The sequence below is a fragment of the Spodoptera frugiperda genome, chromosome 22 (assembly GCF_023101765.2).
Source record: "Spodoptera frugiperda isolate SF20-4 chromosome 22, AGI-APGP_CSIRO_Sfru_2.0, whole genome shotgun sequence".
Taxonomy (NCBI): domain Eukaryota; kingdom Metazoa; phylum Arthropoda; class Insecta; order Lepidoptera; family Noctuidae; genus Spodoptera; species Spodoptera frugiperda.
Genome location: NC_064233.1, coordinates 7,389,770 through 7,411,411, shown reverse-complemented (window position 1 = coordinate 7,411,411; position 21,642 = coordinate 7,389,770). Strand labels below are relative to the sequence as shown.

At 35.6% G+C, this 21,642-nt stretch overlaps 3 protein-coding genes across 4 annotated transcripts in view; 1 reads left to right on the top strand and 2 right to left on the bottom strand.

Moving 5' to 3' along the window:
* The window catches only part of LOC118279989 (aspartate--tRNA ligase, cytoplasmic), a 169,257-nt gene that overhangs the window by 72,072 nt on the left and 75,543 nt on the right, over positions 1 to 21,642 (bottom strand). The gene's annotated exons all lie outside the window — the stretch shown is intronic.
* On the top strand, positions 3,107 to 3,982 carry LOC126912098 (uncharacterized). Its single transcript, XM_050702469.1, has one exon. The coding sequence runs from the start codon at positions 3,107 to 3,109 to the stop codon at positions 3,980 to 3,982; it is 876 nt and encodes a 291-aa protein (XP_050558426.1).
* On the bottom strand, positions 10,118 to 21,553 carry LOC118280060 (AP-3 complex subunit sigma-2). Of its 2 annotated transcripts, none has more exons than XM_050702635.1 (6): positions 21,348 to 21,551; positions 19,641 to 19,732; positions 19,050 to 19,161; positions 18,272 to 18,451; positions 15,702 to 15,809; positions 10,118 to 10,645 (listed from the first exon to the last, which is right to left on the bottom strand). In XM_050702635.1, exons 1-6 carry the CDS (start codon positions 21,414 to 21,416, stop codon positions 10,631 to 10,633), a joined length of 576 nt encoding a protein of 191 aa, XP_050558592.1. In that variant the 5' UTR covers positions 21,417 to 21,551; the 3' UTR covers positions 10,118 to 10,630. The 2 variants fall into 2 exon arrangements, with proteins under 2 accessions (XP_050558592.1, XP_050558591.1); XM_050702634.1 differs by lacking the exon at positions 10,118 to 10,645 and adding an exon at positions 14,202 to 14,440 and having other exon boundaries at positions 21,348 to 21,553.

Below are 21,642 nucleotides of genomic sequence, written 5' to 3'. Positions count from 1 at the left end.
CACCCATTCACACACTGAAACTCCAGAGGAATTACAAGTGTCTTACCGATCTTTAAGGCAGAAAAGGCCTTCGGCAACCTCATTTACACGGTGAAACAACGCTTCAGTTGTTTCACGCCGATTTTCTGTGAGTTCGTAGTATCACTCAGGTCAAGCCAGCCCATTCATACCGAAGCATGGCTCTCCCAAGTAAAAAATAAAGTAAATAAAAATGAAATACGGAACCATCGCCCAGGATCTTAGGTCTGACCACAAAGGACTTACGGAAGTGGATCCTGACCTGATTCCTAGCGTCCATCTGTTGACCACATCAAGCATTTTGAAAAGAAACCACAGAGTCGGTAATAATGAGTCCAAACTCTTACTTATTAAGGGGTACTTACGTTTATTTAAATAAATATTTTAGCTTCGGTATTATTTATTGGTAGGTTAAGTTAATTATTGTGTTTTTGGGGGCGATTTTATATTTTACAATGAATGAGAGGAAATGGTGAATTTATATTTAAGACCCGGTCCGGCCCGGTGGTCCGGCTAATCTTCGTACTGCATCAATACATTGTTTTTCTCACCTTTTAAAAATTTAAATCTTCACTGGACTAGCACAAATAATTTAAGACCATATTTTGTCAAATCGGTCCAGCCGTTCTCGAGTTTTAGAGAGACTAACAGTATTATTGAATTTTATACAATGTGATAGGGGTGAGACTTCTAACCCGTTAAGGCTGAGTACTACATCTAATTTTATCGACAAAAGTCGGGGGTCGAAGTGGTCGAATCCCCTCCCCCTAAAAATTATGGCTATTTTAATATTTTTTTTACTTTTTTTGATATCAAAGGTTGTATGCGTCGTAGAAACAAAAAAAACGACAAACGGTAGCTAATAACCTTGGCTAACTAATTCATTACTTTTTTCATATGTTTGATAATGTTTTGGTGAGAAAAAAAAATCATTTGTGAATTATTTTTACCGAAAAAATCACTATTTTCCAATATTTTCAATTAGGGGTTCAACCCCCCATATTATTTTTTTGTCGATAAAATTAGATGTAGTACTCAGCCTTAACGGGTTAGAAGTCCCACGCTTATCACATTGTATATTATAGATATAGAGATTATTGTATTTTTTTGTAAACAGGAGTGGTTTATTCATATTATTTACGTTGTGGTTATTCATCGGAAGCATCTTAATTGACAGTATATATATAAATAGTACTTACCAGGCTTACCACGGTGTACTAGGGCTTCCTCGAAAAGCAAGAGTAGGAACGGGGTGGATTTTAGTCAGTAAGGACACAGTAAAAGTCTGATACGCCCTGTCACCTCGCCTAGGCGCTCCCGCCTAGGCGAGGCGAAGTCATTGCATGATTTTCTTAAGAAGGGAAAATGTTGAATGTATTTAACATGTTTACAAAATATACTAATCCTATAGTACCGAAATATTGTGTTGATGGACGCCTTACTTTATTAAAAAAGGGGAGTCGTAATGACATTAAAGAGCGGCGAATTAATTGCGTGCAGTTTTCAAAGTAATTTAATTAAACGCATAATCACAATCACATGGTGTTTGGTGTTATGGTTTTAATGCTTGCCGTGCAGATATTTTGCGTGTCCTTATGTCCTTATAAATGTATACTTATTACGTACCTAAATATATTGATAACAAATAAAAGCATTAAAGAATCAAAGTGGCTTTTATTTTTTTATTATTTTATTGTATCGAAATGTCGTAACTAGAAAGAAATAGGTGTACCTAATTACTCAGTTTTTAACACAGATACCTTATTACCTAATTAAAAACAAATCGTTTAGTAACGATAGCAATGATAAATTCTCTTCATTACTTTATAAAACGTACAATGGTATGGGTATTCAATCCTTTTAACTTAATAAAAAGATTGTAATAACTTCGTTTTCATACAAATGAAGATGTTTTATTACGATTATTAACTTTCTTATGCTACGCGTAGCGCCATCTCTTAACGAGTAGTGTAGTTATTATTGGTGCTGCCATCTAGTGTTTAGTAGCGGTACCAGCAGGAAATTTGGTGTGTACATGACGAAAGTAGTTAATGAATCACAAGACAGATGGCGCTGCTTAGCGCCAATTTTAAAATACTTTGTTTATAAACTAATATTAATTACTTGTAATACTTCTACATTTCATAATGCGATAATAATAATATAAGTTTTTACCGGAAATATATTATTAAGGATGGGACCGTTGACATATGTCGGGCATGTCATAGTCCTGGTGAATCCATAAGACATATAATTTCTGGTTGTGGTCGTTTGGCTAATGGTGAATATTTGCATAGACATAATCAGGTGGCCAAGATTATCCACCAGCAACTTGCTTTGCACTACCAACTTGTTGAGTTTGAGGTTCCATACTACAAGTATGCGCCCGATCCAGTTCTCGAAAACGGCCATATCACGTTGTACTGGGATCGATCTATCATCACTGACAGGACTATTGTAGCCAATAAACCTGATATAGTGGTGATAGACCGACAAGCGCGCCGCACGATGATAATCGATATCACCATCCCTCATGACGAGAACCTCGTGAAAGCTGAAAAAGATAAACAAATAAAATATCTTGACTTGGCTCACGAGGTTGTCGACATGTGGAATGTGGATTCGGCTATCGTTGTGCCGATAGTCGTGTCGGCCAACGGATTAATACCCAACAGCCTCGACAACCACCTTAGGAGGCTAGGGTTGGGCGGATGGATCAAGGGTCTGATGCAGAAGGCAGTACTCCTCGAAACGGCACGTATTGTGAGGAGGTTTCTGTCTCTGGAGCCCTAACCACCGGTGGCTTGGACCACGCTCCCGCTACTGGTCGGCTCCTATTTTTATATTTTTAAATATTATTTTATTTATTTTGTATGTATAGTAGGTATTTAAAAATGTAAATGTAGAGAATTTTAAATAAATATAAAATCGAAATATAAGTTTATTAAATTAAAGCGACAGCAAATAATCTGTGGTGGATGCCTCTCTGAGCCTTAGGTACTTCACAAGATCTGGGGTAAGTCAGGGTAGCAATTTGGGTCCTCTGCTCTTCATCCTGATGGTAAATGACTTACCCGAAGTAGTCAAAATGTCTACACCATTACTGTTTGCTGACGACCTGAAGTTGGTATACGAAGTGAAGCATGCTTCGGATCATGACATGCTACAGCAGGATATAGATAGGGTTGTAAGCTGGAGCATAGATAACAAATTGTTGTTTAACGTAGCTAAATGTTCGGTGCTATCGTTCAGTCGCGCGCGCTTCCCGCTTCACCACGTTTATACTGTTGAAGGAGCGCCGTTGCAGCGTGTTACGGAGGTAAAGGACTTGGGTGTCACATTTACCGCTAATTTAAATTTCCGACAGCATATTATCGAAGTTTGCAAAAAGGCGTATCGTAATTTAGGGTTTGTTTTGCGACAAGCGAATCATTTCACAAATATTAGAGCTTTAAGAGTATTGTATGAGGCTCTTGTCAAGAGCCACTTAGAATGCAATGCAGTCGTTTGGTCTCCGCATGAAAGCAAGTATAAATTGATGTTGGAGCGTACGCAAAACAAATTCCTCCGGTTTTTATATTTGAAGCAGTATGGCGTTTATCCAGGATACCCATTTTTATATCCTACTTTATTTTTTGTTCTGGGTATGGTAGGTTATTTCAAACTGGAAGTAAGACGGGAATTAGCACTATCTGCCTACCTGTTAAAAATTATTCGCGGTCATATACATAACCCTGCAATTCTAGAAGAGGTAAAATTGTGTGTTCCTGAGGAATACGTAGGTAGGAGGCGGAGGCCACCTCAATTCTCGGTGCCGCGCGCGCGCACCAACCTGCTGCAGCTCGCGCCGCTCACGCGGGCGCTGCGCACGCTCAACACGGTCGCTGAACGAGTTGATGTATTTTCCTGCTCACTGACTGAATTCACAAGGGCTACTTTATGTGTGTTATGTGATTATGATTAGTTTTAAGGTATTATTATATTTTGATTAGTCTTTTTTAGAATGTTAGTAATAATCTGTCTACGCTATTGCATTAGGATAAGTTCCTGTAATAATAGTCGTAAGTTGATAATAATAAATAAATAAATAAATTTTAACGCCATCTAGTTGCACTTTACGAAGTTTTAATCATTATTTTTCTGTCTGTATTCCAATGTAACTTTAGGCATGAAACTACGCAATGTGTTTTCTATTTTCTTCTAACAGGTGACATTTTTTGTTTACACCACACTGACTCTTTCCATTATTCCTTCAATTTCTCATCAACCAACAATTATTTGTTTAAAATCAAAAATCATAAGAAAATAAATGAACCACCGTAAATAAAACAATGAAACATGTAACATAAAATATATATTTCTTATTGGCTAAATACATAATTTTATGATAATAATAGGTATAATGCTATATTTAATTTAACAACTAAATCGCCACGCGGCCGCCATACTCAACATAAAATCGTACGTTTACAAATTCCACGCTGTAGTAGAAGGAATGATTAAAATACTTACAATTATAATTTCATAACCACATTTAAACCTTTTTACATGAATAACCAATTCTAAAAACCTATCTATCTGTAATTTTTTCATATAAGTAATAGGATTGCGTTTTGCGTCATAAGTCCAAGTCAAAGTCAAAATTATTTATTCCAATTAAACCACATATTAGGTACTTTTGAATCTAGCTCAAAAAATATGTCAAATCTACAGATAGACAGCATATTAAAACTGGTTTACAAGACACTATAGTAAAGTACAACCCGGTTGCACAACACAAAATATAATGTAGTTGTATAAAGGGTATCTCACCTGGTTGCAACATGGTTGCGCAACAAGTTGCCGGCAACCGAGTCAACCGTAGCGTTTGTTCTGTACCCTTAGTATGAGTTTGCTTTACGTTTAAGTAATCGAAACGAGAGCGCGTTCGGCGCTCTAATTGGCCGGCTCGAATAAACTAACCAATCAGGGCGCCGAACGCGCTCTCGTTTCGATTACTTTAAATGTAAAGCAAACTCATACTAAGAGTTCTGGTATCTCTGTGTCACCATGGTGGCGCCACAAGTCGTACGACTATGGTGTCATAATAAAATAAAAGTTCTTAACCAATGAATCTAACAACGATTAATAATAATAATAAGCTTTTCCATCTAAATACATTTATTTTGATATATTTTTTTAATTTAAAAATTCTATATTTAACGTTGATCGAAGAAAATCTTTAATAATAGCAAAAAGAGAGCATTTTTTTTAAGAGTGTAAAATATGAATCAAGGTTTATAATCTTTATCTTTATCCAATTGCATTGCATACCGATAACTAAATTTAAAAATTATCTTGGCTTGGCTTTAAAAATTATCATTAGAACTTGAGACATGGGATATTTACCATGTTTATTTATGTCTATGAGTTTCCGATATTTCGGCACTGTTGCAAGCGCCATGATCACGGATGAACTGAATAAACATGGTAAATATCCCGTCTTAAGTTCTAAAGTTAGTGTTAGTGACCATGTCAGTTTAAAAGGCTTTAAAAATGTCTCAATAATGAGTAATTTTTGTATGTGATATAAGCTCATACGATTCATTAACTTGATCTAAATATCTTTTGATAATAATGTCGTGTAGATTTTGACTTAAATCTCAATACAAAATTTCAATTGTGAAAATACTAAACAGCACGTCACAGGACAGTGGTAGGAAAGAACTGTATATAGGGTGACATTGTGACGTATTTCAAATTTACTGCTACCCGCGCACGCGAATCGTAAGAAAAATGAAATGTGCAAAATGCTCCAAAGCTGTGACCAAAAAATCTCCTGGATTGCAGTGCACTAAATGCTGTAAGTGGCTGCACGCGTTATGTGCGGGCATCTCAGCTGAACAATTGACAGCATTAAAGTCGACAGAGTCTGTGGATTGGAAGTGCCGCTCATGTGTGGGTAACGTAAGACCCAAGCGTATTTCCTGCATCCTGCCTGATCCTGAGGATAATGATAATACTGACACCGAGATATTGAGCAACTCCGTGTCGTCTCATATTATCATGGAACTTCGTCGAGAAATACGGGAAACGATCCGTACTGAAATGCAGTCAATTCAAACGTCACTGCAATTTTTCTCGGACAAAATAGACGATTTCGAGCAGAAGTTTATCTCGTACGAGTCTCGCCTGAAAACATTGGAGAACCAACACAACGACATAAGGAATCATCACAAAAACCTCAAGATGAAAAATGAGGCCCTGGAACAAAAAGTTGCCTCCATGGAGCAAGCGGCGCTCGCAAACCAGATTGAGGTTTGCGGTGTGCCTGAACAGGAGAATGAAAATTTGACGGACGTCACATCAAAATTGTGCTCAGTGTTTGATCTCAACCCTGATGATATACTCAGGGCCTACCGAAAAATAAGTCGCGCTAAAAACCTCAAGAAAACCCAGCTTCCGGTCATTACAATCAAACTACGTGAAGGCAAACGAGACCAGTGGCTATTGGCTTCAAAAACCAAGCAAAAATCCTGCAAGGACATGGGAGGAGAGGCTGACTACGAAATATACTTCCGTGAGTCACTGACACCACATATGTCTTTTTTGCTTTGGAAAGCCAAGTCTGATCTGAAAGACCTGTATAAATATGTGTGGTATAAAAATGGGCATGTTATGGCACGGAAAACTGAAAATCATAAAGTCTGTCACATTCATTATGAAAGTGATATAAATAAGTTGAAGATTGCATCACAGGACGTCAAATGATTTACCTAAGTTTTATTTATTCTTCTATTTTTCAACAACCTACCGTCAAAGTTGTCAATATAACGACGACCCAATAAGTACCACTTTAATAATGTTACAATGGATGATTCATTTATTCAAGAAAACGACCACAGTACATGGTCTTCATTCATGAAGTGCGTTGGAACTAAACATAATCGCCTAAATATCCTCCATGTCAACATTCGTTCAATGCTAAAAAACTTTGCCCATCTTGAGTACATAATTTCGTCAAGCCCTCACGTCGTGCATATTATAATAATAACAGAAGTTAATCTGTCAGATAGTTGCGTAAACCTGTTTCAACTCCCGGACTACAACATGTACTCGCAACTTCGTCGTTATCGTAAGGGAGGCGGTATAATTATGTTCGTGCATAGCAGTCTCAGTTTTACGCGTATACCTGCGATTACAAGTTTCTACGAGTGCATAACCGGCGAGATTGATACAAATTATGGATTAAAACTATGTGTATGTGCAGTGTACCGGCCGCCAGACTTAGACAAAACATTTTTTATAAAGGAACTCGCAAGTGTCATTAGTTCATACCCACGTAAATATAATTATATTTTATTAGGTGATATTAACATTAATCTCAAACAAATGTCACCTATACGGACAGCATATTTAAACGTTATGAGTGAAAGTGGTCTCGAATGTGGTATCAGCCAGCACACGCGCGTCGAAACAAAAGGTAATTTATTAACTAAGTCTTGTATTGATCATATTTTTGCACGCATAACAAACTGTAAGGCAGTGTATTCGTCAGTAATTAAGTATAAAATAGCTGATCATTATATGACGGGTTTAACACTAGTTCACAACTCATTGCCTATAGGAAATCACTCTAAGATTATAACTAAAATAGATAATGATAAGTTACGAGATGAGCTGCGTAGGATTAATTGGAAGTCTGCGCTAGATTTAAAAACTCCCACCGAAGTATTAAGATTTATTGCAAGAAATTTTAGCGAAATATATGAAAAATGTAAAATACATACTAAAATTAAATTAGGTAAAAGGCATGTTAGTACTTGGATTAATTATAGAATACGGCATATGTGTAATAAAAAGCTAGAATTATTTGAAATATGGAAACAAGATGAAAATAATGTAAAAAACAGATTATTGTATAACAAATATAGAAATAAAACAAATAAATATATATCTAAAATTAAAAATGACTCAATAAGAAAAGAAGTTTCAGAAAATTTTCAAAATACCCGAAAAATTTGGCAAATTATTAACAATTTATGTGGAAGAATGAGTAATGCAGTAGATGACGTAATAAAGAAGCATTTTAGTGAAGATTTTCGTTCATTAAGTAACAAATTTGCTCGTGGTTTTGAAGACAACATAAACAAAATTTGTAAAAACTGTGAAGTACCTCTACTGCAAGACACCTTCTCCAAAAATGCGTCTATGCTGTCTATGAGGTTTAAAAAAGTCAAAGATAAATTAGTTTTTAAAATAATCAGTCACTTGAATAAGAAAAAAAGTCCAGGCATAGATAGCATTCGAGTCAGTGACCTACAGTGTATTAATTCAAAAATAACACCTATTATTACTCACTTAATAAATTTATGTATTTCCACGTCATCATATCCTGATGAGTTAAAGACTGGCATAATTAGACCTATACACAAAAAAGGTCCCTACAATGATATAGATAATTATAGGCCCATTACTATTCTACCTAGCATCGATAAAATAGTGGAAAGATATATAGGTAACGAAATTAATAATTTTTTGTCAAATAATAATATCATCAATAAAAAGCAGTTTGGGTTTCAAAAAGGTCGCAACACTACGCAGCTACTGTCGGCCTTTTCAGATGAGGTCAATAAGCACCTGGGCGCTCGGGAACAGGTGCTTATTGCACTCGTCGACTTCAGCAAAGCATTTGATACTCTACGGCATAAAACACTATTCAAGAAACTTGGGCAATATGGTATGCGGGGTCCTCTGTTGAAATGGCTCAAAAATTATCATAAAAATCGACATACGGTTGTTCGTTTGGGCACGTGCCATAGTGAAAAAATACCAACTAAAATGGGCACGGCTCAAGGTTCAATAATTGGCCCAACTGAGTACATTATATATGTAAATGACATGTGTGAAATTATTCCGGAGGACTATGTGTATCAGTTTGCTGATGACACGTGCCTGGTAACCCATCATAAAAATATTATTGAGGCAGAAACTGCAATGCAATGTTTATTTGATAATCTGTGTAAGTGGGCTCACGATGCGGGCCTGGTTATCAACGCTAGTAAAACATAAATTATCCATATACACTCTCCCTACATGAAGGTTAGACAGACACCTAAGATAATCGCGCATGATCACCAGTGCCTGCATCGCGGGAACACCACGAGTATGTGTGCGTGTCCTGCGCTAGAGGCTGTCGACCAACACACATATCTTGGCCTAACTATAGACAAACATTTCAATTGGGCACCTCATATTGAAAGTGTATGTAACAAACTTAGATCTGTTAGTACCAAATTGGCAATCCTCAAATACAAACTTCCTTTCTCCACGTTACGCATGCTGTATCTCGCGTTGGCAGATTCAGTAATAAGTTATGGGCTTACAAGCTACGGACGTGCATACAAAACTTATTTAGATAAAATATATAGACTACAACTCGGTATACTCAAGAATATTGTACCAAAGTATGTTAAACTTAAATATAAAGATGATGAGAATGGATTATTTAAATACTGTAGAGTTATGTCAGTCTTTGATAAATTCAGGTCGGCAATTATATTGGAAAAATTTAATAATATTAGCTCTCTAACTCTAAATAATAGACCAAAACAGTTACGTAATCTTGATTACTTACCAACATATAAACTACCTAAAACTGTAAACGTGTATGACATGAGGACTTGGGAATATATATTGCCCGATAATCTAAATAAAATTCCAAAAACCGTGCTATCAAATATTGTCACCAGTACTTATAAAAAAATGTAAATCTACCCTGAAATCACTTTTTATCACAAGTGACATCACATCTTAACGTGTGATGTCACTTGTAATAAAAAAATACCTATGGTGTTTTACGTATTTAATTTTTTAATGTAACATACTGCATGCGAGTTTGCTTTCTCCACTCTGTCACATAAACCTTTAAAGGTTTCAGACAAGTGTTTTTTGTAATACATATGTATGTAAATTGTAAATTTATTGAACAATAAAGAAAAAAAAAAAAAAATTAAAACAATAAAACTAATGAGTATACAAGAAAAGTTTCTTTAGGAAAGTTGTTTGTAATCATGAGTACAATCACGTGTTTAAATATCGTTCACTAATTACCAGTCACCCTATATAGTTTTACATAGGAATGTGCTACATTTCTCTATCAATTTAAGATTATATTGCAAACCAACATGATTGGTCATAAAATATTTCAGCTAACACGACAATAAACTACAGTGGCTCCATCTACGTATAGCAAAAATCAATTTACACACCTAAAACTCGTCAATCAACGTTTAAATCATCTTCCATCTCACTTGCGCCCCCCTTTCTTCTTTTTCTTTCTCTTTCTGACCTCACTATAATCATACTCAACAGTAGTACCACTTAAATCTTGGTACCCATCAGATTTCTGACTCTCATAATCCGGAAAATTAACACCTTCAGTTTGCTGATAGTTTTCGGTGAAAGTTTCCGAAAATTTCGTGCTCAAAGTTTCGGATCCGAAAAATTTCGTCGAATAATTCTCGGAGGGACGTTGTAGGTTTTGATATTTCTCGTTGTGTGGGTATATTGTGTTCAGTATGTTGGTTGCTATGGCGACCGGCGTGGCGGGGTAGGCCCCCTGCTGCATCGGTCAGAACTTCAGGTCCTGGGAAAAAGAAAAAATAAGTTAAATAATTATGCTTTTTTGAGGGGGGAAAATCATCCAGTGACTTCTCCTGCCTTGGGCGAGGTGAAAGGGAGTGTCAGACTCTTCATCATCATCATCATCATCATCAGCCGAGAGACGTCCACTGCTGAACAAAGGCTTCCCCCTTAGTCCTCCACGTAGAACGACATGCCGCCACCTGCATCCACTGACTCAGACTCTTACTGACTAAAAACCATGTCCTTCCTTCTCCTGCTTTGGAGCAGCCGGCTTGCCAGAGCCCCGGTAACCTGCTACATTGTCCGCAGCTCCGGATTAAATAATAATGCTAGAAGTTGTCTACAAAGTCAAATCATTTATTCCAATTAAACCTTAAATTGGTACTTTTGAAATGTCAACAAATAAAGAAATAAATAATAGTCTGTCAGTCTGTTCGTCAGTGAAGCTAGGTGCTCGTTCCAAAGTGTAGCTTCGAATGGAGAAGAACGAGCAAGAAACTCCATTCGTTCAAGTTAAGAAAAGGTATCATAAGTTTGTTTGGACGCGGTAATCTCTGGAACTACTGGTTTGATTTGAAAAATATTTTTGTGTTGGATAGAGCATTTATCGAGGACAGCTGAGCAGTTAAAAAACCTCAGTACCTCTTTTTTTGAAGTCGGGTAATCAAAGATTTATTTGACATTATACAAAGCACTTTACTACGAGTAAAATATTTACAATTTCTACTTGTAAACCAATAAATGTCTTAGTAATTTATTACCGTATTAGAGAACAATAGGTAGTCGTACTACATTACCCATTGTTATAAGAACATAATTTATCTATCTAATAATTCTAATATAAACTACAATGTCTGTCGGTAATTATCACTACATAGTATAAAACAAAGTCGCTTTCTCTGTCCCTATGTCTCTTTAAGTATATATCTTTAAAACTACGCAACGGATTTTGATGCGTTTTTTTAATAGATAGAATAATTCAAGAGGAAGGTTTATATTATGTATAATACATGCATAATATATCACCATTGCACCCATGCGAAGTTGGGGCAACTTTACTTATATGGAAAAGAAACTGTCTGACTGCCAGTTTAATGTATATTTATTTTATGGTATGAGCCGGTAAACGAACAGACGGACCATCTGATGGTAAGCAATCGCCGCCTCCCATGGACACTTGAAACACCAGTACAAGTACATGTGCGTTATCGGCCTTTTTTGGGTTAGAAACTTAAGGGTTGTTGGGGAATCAGGGATTGGAAAGGTTGGCATGGGGGTAATCGAGCATCTAGTAACCTCACTCGCACAACGAAACACAACGCAAGCGTTGTTTCACGTCGGTTTTCTATGAGGCCGTGGTAACACTCCGGTCGAGCCGGTCCATGTCTCTCCCACTTACTTACACCTATCTTAACTCACAAGCAAAACCAGATGAACAACTTACACTATAAATCTAAGTCTTAAACTAACAATACCTATCTAAAATCGTAAGCAAACAAATTATAATACTTTGCCTGACACTATCTATGAGATAACTAAGAATTCATGTCAGTATCACGGACAAAACCGAGTGAGTTACACGTATAACTGGTGCAGGTCTTGTTAAAATGTAATTTTATTGTAACTTTCGTGAGACATACTAAATTAATTATTAAGTTATCGGCTTACTCAATATGAAGCCTATAATACTGAATATGAGCCTCTAGCATGGCTTGAAACTAATCGAGTTCCTCGTCAAACAAATACGTGAGTATAACGTATACGCCGATAACATAATAATTAAAATGTAGTTTTTAAATAGTATTTAACTAAAAACGAGGACATTTAAGTCATTCTTATTATAGGTGTATAATTGTGTAAATAATTAGTTTTATTAGACTAAAACTTACGACCGATTTCAATTTCTCTTTTATTACGGGTATGGTGACAAAAGAGTAGACGGATCACCTGATGGTAAGCAATCGGCGCCGGATGGTAAGCAATCAAGTGCGTTGCATTGCATTTCTCATATCGGTAAATTGTTTTAATGTATTTTAATTGTTTAAAATTGTTATTTCAGTTTTATACATTAACTGTCGCACTCAGAGATTACCTAAACTATTCCTTAGTTCCTTAAACATTTCCTAAGGACTGGGTTAAGTAGCCATTGAATGAATCTGAGTACAGCGGTAATTTACTTTTAATTAGAGTAATGTGAATATTGCCTAATTAATTTTTTAACAAAAATGTCACTTTTTAGTTTAGTATTTATAAAGTCATTTTTGACTTGTCCTTTAAAAAAATAATTCGAATAGTTAATTGCAAAAACAGAGCAAGAAATTTCGTCTCTGATCCATCCAGTAGCCAGTAGATGGCGTTGTTATTAAATTCTTATTTAAAGCTACTCGTACATTGGGAGTTAAGTTAGTTTTTTGATAAAAGTTAAAAAAATAATAACGTAATAATTTGAAACAACTGTTTTATTAAAAAGAAAAGAACTAGATAACAACTGAAACATGTAAAAAAATAAAGAAATATAACACTTTAAGTTTTAAACAAGTGAGGTAGATGTTTAATATTATTATAGAAAATATATAAATTCCACAGCGACATTATTATAATAGAGATGATGAAGGGGTATGAAAATTAAAAATCTATTTAGTCCGTCAGTTAGGTAATGAAACAATATTAGACACGTATTTTTTTATTTTGTCATATAAGATAACAATACTTAGATAAAACGAATCAAAGTTTAGGAGTAGGAGCAAATACGTCATTTCTACGTATAAAATGAACCTAGAAGTGATGTCACGCGATATTTCAAATCGATATATCTTCGAAAGTATTTGTTTCTGTAAGAAAATAAAATTACGTGTCTAATATTTTAAAATAATCTATAAGACGGACATTAAAATAAAAATTAGTCATCTACCCTATTTGATCATATTGTGGACGGTTGTATAATGGCACGTTTTTATATCACTTCTTTTATTATTTAGATATGTATTAAAATCATGAAGCAAGTACAAAGAGGAGATGCCATAATATTATTGTGCACTGTGACACAAAATGCCCAATGATATCTATTATATAAAAATAAGTCGGGTTTTCCTTTCTGACGCTATAACTCCAGAATGCACAAACCGATTTCCACGGTTTTGCATTCGTTGGAAAGGTCTCGGGTTCTGTAAGGTTTATAGCAAAAAAAAAACAAAAAATCAAGAGAAAAGCCAGAAGACATGGAAAATCATTGGTGGCGAAACGGAGTTCGCCTGGTTTGCTAGTCTATACTATAAAAATAAGTCTGGTTTTAGTTCCTGACGTATAGCGTCAGGAACTCCAGAACGCACGAACCGATTTCCATGATTTTGCATTCGTTGCAAAGGTCTCGGGCTCCGTGAGGAGCAAAGAAAATTCAGGAAAAAAATTAGTGACTGGGAAAATAATTGGCGGCGAAACCGAGATCGCTGGGTTTACTAGTTATAAGGAAAAAGGTGTAGATAGACTATAAGCGTTCAGAAAATGGCACATCAAAATGTGGACAATTGGCGATGTTTTTGAAGTATGAGACCGCTAGATGGGAAATAGAGAGGGGGCGTGGTTTGTAACGTCCCGCGCTCCCCGTAAAGAGTCACGCATTATGTTAAAGGGAAATCCAGTTATGACATCTCCTCTTTGTATTTATTTCAGGATTATGATTTAAAAAGATATTTTTCAGTCTTGTATACTTATTTGTGTATATTTTAATTTGTGACTTTTTCAGTAGATATGATTATTTCATCTTCTTGTGTACCTAATGCAGCGAAACTGGAAAGTCCTGTAATATTTTTATTCATGATAAATAAAAAAAAATGGAACCAAAAAGAAAGAAAAATCCGGAGTTTCGAAGATTTAGAGTATCTACCTCACGCGATATTTCTAATCGATATATCTTCGTTAGTCGATATATGGGGAAAACTCTTGATTTAATTTAAGCCACATTTTTGGTATCATCTTTGCTAACGATATACGAAAAATGAGAAAAATAGCCTACAACATTACAGCTCTTCTGTGGTCAAGGAACATGGAGTTTGTTCACACAGAATTTAATACTTGATTAATTTAATTATTAATTTTGTTTGAAAATTTCTTTTATTTTTTAATTTTCGGTTTTCGTTGAAATATTTAGTTGTATTATGCTTCTGTGGACGAGTACTACTTTTAGTTTCATTTAAATCATATGAGTGATCTCCATACTGTAAAATGTATATGTATGGCTTTTATGCATCGGATTAATCTTTTATAACAATTCTATTAACCAGAACACAGCTACCTTCACTAATAAATAAAATTAAATGTTGTCTGTTTGTTTGTTCTAGGTAATCTCTGAAATGGCTGGACCGATTCCTGATAGCTGATGTACTAAGAAGTAACTTAGGCTACGTTTATTTAAGAAAATATTTTACTTTGAAAAAAACCCAAAAACCCATATTCTTTCAGGAGACATTATTCTATTCGGACGAAGTCGCGGGCTACAGCTAGTCAAATATAATACCTTAATAACTCCCAAAAGAAATATTCCACTCCCAACCTATTTTAAAATTCGTCTGAAATTGAGTCTTAGAGAAAGTTACTACTTTCGTTAGACTTCGAGACGTCGAGTGGTCGCAAGTGTGACTGCCGTACAAGGGATCTTGGGTTCGATTCCCGGGTCGGGCAAAGTATTATATGGGCTTTTTTCGGATTTTCGAAAATTTCTCGGTAGTAGCACGGAGTCTGGAATTGTGTGCAGGATATGGCAAAAGGCTCACCGCCTATTACATGGGACTTATAACACAAATGGTGAAAAGTGGGTGTACATTGTATAGCGGCATTACGTGCCGTAATGTGCACCTCTGCCTACCCCTTCGGGGATAAAAGGCGTGACGATATGTATGTATGTATGTATGTATTAATATAAAAGAAGTTTCTTCGGGAAAGTTGTTTGTAACCATGAGTACAATCCCGTGTTTAAATATCGTTCACTAATTATCAGTCACCCATAATAATAAAGTGTATAAATAAGGGCTCTATATCTGAGCTGGTCTCCATATCCTCACCTTGATAGCCTGCGGGAGGTCGGGCAGCTTCATGTCGCGCAGCTGTTGCGGCAGGTTCATACTCTTCACAGCAGACACTGCGCGCGCCGGCGCCGCCGATATACCCGCCTGAAGAGGAGAACAATCATTTAGTCTTAGACTGCCAATAGAAAACTGTTGAAGGCCAACCACCAATCATATTTATTGGTACAGATAGCTTAGCATTGGAGAAAACGGACTCAGCTAAGCTATATATCTTTGTAGAAAGATGTGTGCTATCGATGTTTGCTATGAATGGCTTCCCTACTATCGACACATCGCATCTTCCTCGCACCGCTACAAACCTTAGTATTGGTAGAAACCGTCACATAGTTTCACAGCTAAGGTATTACATCTTCCTACCACCCATAAAACTACAAACTTATGATCTACGCACATATTTCTAGATTTCTTAATACTTTGACTGCAAATAGAAAACTGTTGAAAGCCAATCCTCCGCTAACGTCTGTCACCGGTAACCCCCATGGTGTTTAAAGTGTTAATAAAAAATAAAAAAACTTTCTATATTTACGCCCGAATACTCAAACGCTACTCAATTTTAAGTTGTACTTAAATATCGTGCTATCTCTGTCATTTTATAAAGAACTAGCTACTTCCGCGCGATTTCACCCGCTCTGCTTGGCTCCTATTGGTCATAGCGTGATGTTTTATAGCCTATAGCCTTCCTCGATAAATGCACTATTCAACACAAAAATAATTATTCAAATCGGACCAGTAGTTCCGGAGATTAGCGCGTTCAAACAAACAAACAAACAAACTCTTCAGCTTTATAATATTAGTATATAGATTGATAGGGACAGAACTATTTTTGAGAGCGTCTTAAAATTGAGTAGCGTTTGAGTATTTGGGCATTAGCCTCTTACATTTACATAACACAAGTGATCAAAACAGCCCCAATAAGTGGTTAATAACACTTGTGTTGGGGTTAAAAAGAAAAAATAAATAAGTAAATAATAATCTAACGTGGTTTTATTTTTCCTAAAATAGAGTAGTAAATAGGGTATGACAATGTAAAATCTAATTAGTCCGTCAGTTAGACAATAAAAAAATATTAGATACGTATTTTTTTTTATAATTATTAAGTCATAATAGACTACAATACTTAGATAAAACGGAGTAACTTTAGGAGTGGGAGGTCGTTACGTCACGTTACTCTATAAAATGTAGTAAATCGGGACGTCACACGATATAATCTACCAGACGGGCATTAAAAATAAATTAGAATGATGCTATATTATATTGATTAGGTTAGTTGAAGTTAAAAACAAAATCTTTTTGTGTTGTATAGTCCATTTATCGAAGAAAGGTTATAGACTATATAACATCACGCTACGATCAATAGGAGCCGAGCAGAGCGGGTAGAACCGCGTGAATGTAGCTAGTGTATAAATAATTAAAAATAATAATTCATAATTATTACTTGTTGGTCAAGTAGACATTATAAGAATAGGGGTGGTTTTCCACCAGAGATGTGCTATGCTACGTTGCTGTGGATGTGTTTGACTTCCACCAATCATATTCATTGGTACACATAGCTTAACACTGGTGGAAACAGACTCAGCTAAGCTATGTTTTTATATGAAAAGATGCGCGCTATGGATGCGTACTATGGATGTGTGCTATGGATAGCTTCCCTACTATAGATAGATCGCATACTCGAGCTGCGCATCTTCTTAGCACAGCTTAGTATCACTGGAATAGCTCACATAGTTTCAGAGCTGAGTTATTCAGTGAAAAGCACCGTGAAGATAGAATTGATACATTTTGTATGGGGCCCTATATATTTACAGATCGATTTCTGTTATTGAAAGTTGCCAAACGAAACAGTAATAGCCGAAAAATACATTAAAAAATTGGTAATTATAAAACTTTATTTATTAATAACTACTTTAGATTTAAACAGCTTTTTATTAGAGGCCAATTTTTCCAACACCAGATAACTATACCGGATAAATAATATTCAATTTTTGACGTCCATTTTATTTATTTTTTTAACGTTGCCCCACACTAGGATTTCCTCCTGTATCGTGGGTGCGTTTACAAACATACAAGTTCACATATACATGACACCCAGACCCGAAACAACAATTTGTGGATCACACAAAGAGTTGTTCCGTGCGGGAACTAGAACCTAACCGGTTGCCCAGCCACTTCCGCAGTAATCGTACAGTCAAGTATTATAAGTCAAATTCAAAGTCAAAATAATTTATTTCAAATAGACCGGAAATAAAATACAATATAAAGAAAACAAAATTTCTATCGGACAGTCCTCTAATCTATACTAATATTATAAAGCTGAAGAGTTTGTTTGTTTGTTTGTTTGTTTGAACGCGCTAATCTCCAGAACTACTGGTCGTGAAACTATATGAACAAAAGTCGTGTCGATTGAAAAATCAGTTCTTAACTGAACAACCTAATTATAATACTCCTTGCTATATCTCCGACTAACATTATGTTTATTAAAAATTGGCCCCTTTATTCTGTGGCTAAACAACCTAATTATAATACTCCTTGCTATATCTCCGACTAACCTCAGCCTTCTGCATCTTGTTCTGTTCCTGTAGCCTGCACAGTATATCCGCCATGTTAGTCTGCAGCACCATGCCTCCCATCACCAGTTCATCCAGCACCTGATGAGCAGCATCCGCGTGGAAGATCAGGTCCAACTCGCACACGTTTTCGAAACATTTGTCTAGTGTCTCGACGAATACCTGTAAATAATATTTTAGTATAAGTTTTATAAATGCAATGTCGGCCTCGGCTGGGCAGCCGGCCACCTCGCCAAATGTAGTGGCAACGATCCTCCCACGAAACAAGTCTTTTTGTGATCCACTAATTGTTGTTTCGAGTCTGGGTGTATTGTGTATTTGAAATTGTATGTTCATGGTTGTATCTACTGTAGATCCTGGCTTACAGGAGTTGCAGCGGTATGGGTGGTTGTGGCGGGCTTGTCCCAAAAAAATAAAAAGAAATTACACGTACCCACGGCATAACACAAAATCTTAGAACCAATAGGGCAATTTTTATAATAAAGCATAAAATCAATTTTTAAGTGACATTGATTGGAAAAAATTCGAACCTCACGCTACATTAGTGCTATCTTAGTGTGGGAGAGCATGCTTTAACATTGCTGGGCCGGCTCGACTAAAGTAATAACACGGCCTCACAAAAAACCGGCAAAAGGCCGACGAAGCACTTGTAACGCCTCTGGTTTCAAGTGTCCATGGGCGGCGACGATTGCTTACAATCAGGTGATCCATCTGCTCGTTTACCAAAAAGTATAGGTGATTTTAGAAATAATCTCCTTACCTGGATGAGGTCTAGAATGCCCAGCTCGCTCTCCGAGGAGTCGACACAGAACACAAAGTACAGGGTGGCGTAGTGCCTGTATATCAACTTGTAGTCCGAGCCACCTATTAAGCTGGAAACAATATAAATAAGCTCATGAAACAGCTAAAAACATTCGTTTTATTTTTATTTATTATACAATAGAAATAATATATGAATAAGCGAAAACACTATTTGTCTTCAATAAAACCTATTCTAAAATATAAGGTGACTGGTAATTAGTGAACGATATTTAAACACGAGATTGTACTCATGATTACAAACAACTTTCCTAAAGAAACTTAGTTTTATTTTTATCAGAATAACAATGTAAAGTAAGTAAAGATAACGCGGATGTGGATGCCACGCTGCTAACACTTAATCGTGAAAGCACACGCAATTTTTATTGTTTTGCGATTTGCTACTCTTTATAAAGCTCAATTAATTTCAAGTTATAACTGGGGTTCCTAAACACGCCCAGCTTGAACGGTAGCTAGATTAATTAATTTGTGACCATTCTACTAAAAGCATTCGAAATATAACTATTATAAATATACAAAGTAAATGTATTACCTTCCCCCTTCAAGGAAATTGCACACATTGTCGTCCCGTTTGGAAACCAGCTGGAACGTCTCCTTTATTATCTGTTGCTGCATATCTTCATTCTGAAATATTAACAAACATGACATTAGTACACTCACACATTCAACAAGTTGTGGCAACAAGCAGTCTTGATGCAAAGTTGTCAAAAGTGAACCAAGATGTTAAGTCTTCTTCCAAAGCCCACCTTACAAAGTATAAACTTTGTGCTTATATCCGAAACTACTGGTCTGATTCGAATAAAAATATCTATATCAAAGTTATAAGCTACAAAACATCGCGTTACGATCAATAAGAGTCGAGCAGCAGGCGAAATGGCGCGGGAGTAGCGAGTGTTGAATATAATTGTCAATTTTATGTTCATTTATTATAATCACTTGTATCTTGATTATCCAGTTCTACATATATTATATACATACATATGTATTATGTGTGAATATTGAACCAAGTTGTGTTTTTGACACAGTTTTTATCATGCAAATAAGAATGATTTGCAATATTTCATTAATTACTATAGAATTAATACTAGGTAATACAATATTTACTCAATAAGAATGTTCTTTTGTCAATAATTGACCTCTATTTCTTTTTCTTTAAGACCTATTTTTAATTGATAACTATTAAATATGCTGAGGAAGAGTTCCTCTGTGACTCAAAACTAGTAGAGCTTTTCTCAGTATATTTACGTAGGTAAACAAGTGCTTGTAGTTAATATAGGATTATGTATCTTTCACATAAAAATAAACAATCACAATTATAAATGCCATCGTTAGTTAGATTACAGCCTAAAGTAACATGTGGAATTCTTTTCATACCTAGAACTGCGGACTACCTAGCAGGTTTACCAAGGCTATGGCTTGAAAAGCAGGAGTAAGAATGTGATGGTTTATGGTCGGTAAGAGTCTGACACTCCTTTTTGCCTCTCCCAAGGAGGGTGAAGTCATTGGATGCCTTTCCGCCTTTCTTCTTTCCATGCTGATAACAAGGGCAATCATTCGACACTGGCAGTATAGGCCACAACTTTGTATTAGACATTCGGTTGTCATCAAGAAAAAAAAACAAAGGGTGATGCCACTGGTAGGAGTCGGAAGTGCCATTTATTTAAACATTAAAATTGTGTCTATTATCTAGTACAACATGGCTATTTATTCATGAATATTAGACAATTAAATAAAATATCAAACCGTTAAAAATAAGTACCATTCAGATTAAACTGGCATAAGTACCTAGTATTATATTTTTATACACAAATATCAAGGTATATTTGTGTAAGTTTAAAATGCAAATAAGGGTCCGAAAAACCACATACGAGTATTTTTATTACATCAAAATTTCATGTATTAAATGCGACTTACTACAACATATTTACGGTTTAAAATGCATCGTATAAATACCGAAATAAATGTAAACATTCGCATCGGACGTCCCGTTATCTACTTATGTACACATATTAATCAAATATAACTTAAAATACTCAATGATAGTCGCCCACTCGGGTGTGAAACGAAAAAAATAAAATTGATAGGTTACCAATACATTTTATGCGGATTTGACCATCAAAATCTCAAGACAGAATCTGTTAGTAACCGGTTTTGAATATAAATAAGCTACAGCCTAACCGTAGGCGTATAATCCATGCATTTCTTTGTACACAAAATAAAGAAAAAAACTTTCACTCACGAAATATTGGTAGAATTTCGACAGCCTCGGCTTCCCATGATTGTTGAACACTAATATTGCCTTAATCATTGTGCTACTTAACAATAAACTTAACTAATTACAATATTTTCATTAAATTATATTAATTCTATCGTAATTCAATCATGAATGAAAAAATATCGATTCTGTTTGGATAGAATGACGTTTTCAAATTCGTTCGGAAATCGAAACAAAACACGCGTCATTTAGCTGTCAAAGTACAGATAACAAATGTTTGTCGTGTTCCAGGTTTTCATATCTTTGTTGTTGAACAGGA

Coding starts and splice junctions, on each gene's coding strand:
- LOC126912098 (XM_050702469.1), top strand. CDS start 3,107: ATGTCTACACCATTACTGTTTGCTGACGACCTGAAGTTGGTATACGAA.
- LOC118280060 (XM_050702634.1), bottom strand. CDS start 21,416: ATGATTAAGGCAATATTAGTGTTCAACAATCATGGGAAGCCGAGGCTG. Junction 18,452..19,049: donor GCATTCTAGACCTCATCCAG/GTAAGGAGATTA, acceptor TATTATTTACAG/GTATTCGTCGAGACACTAGA. Junction 15,810..18,271: donor ACAAGATGCAGAAGGCTGAG/GTTAGTCGGAGA, acceptor TCTCCTCTTCAG/GCGGGTATATCGGCGGCGCC.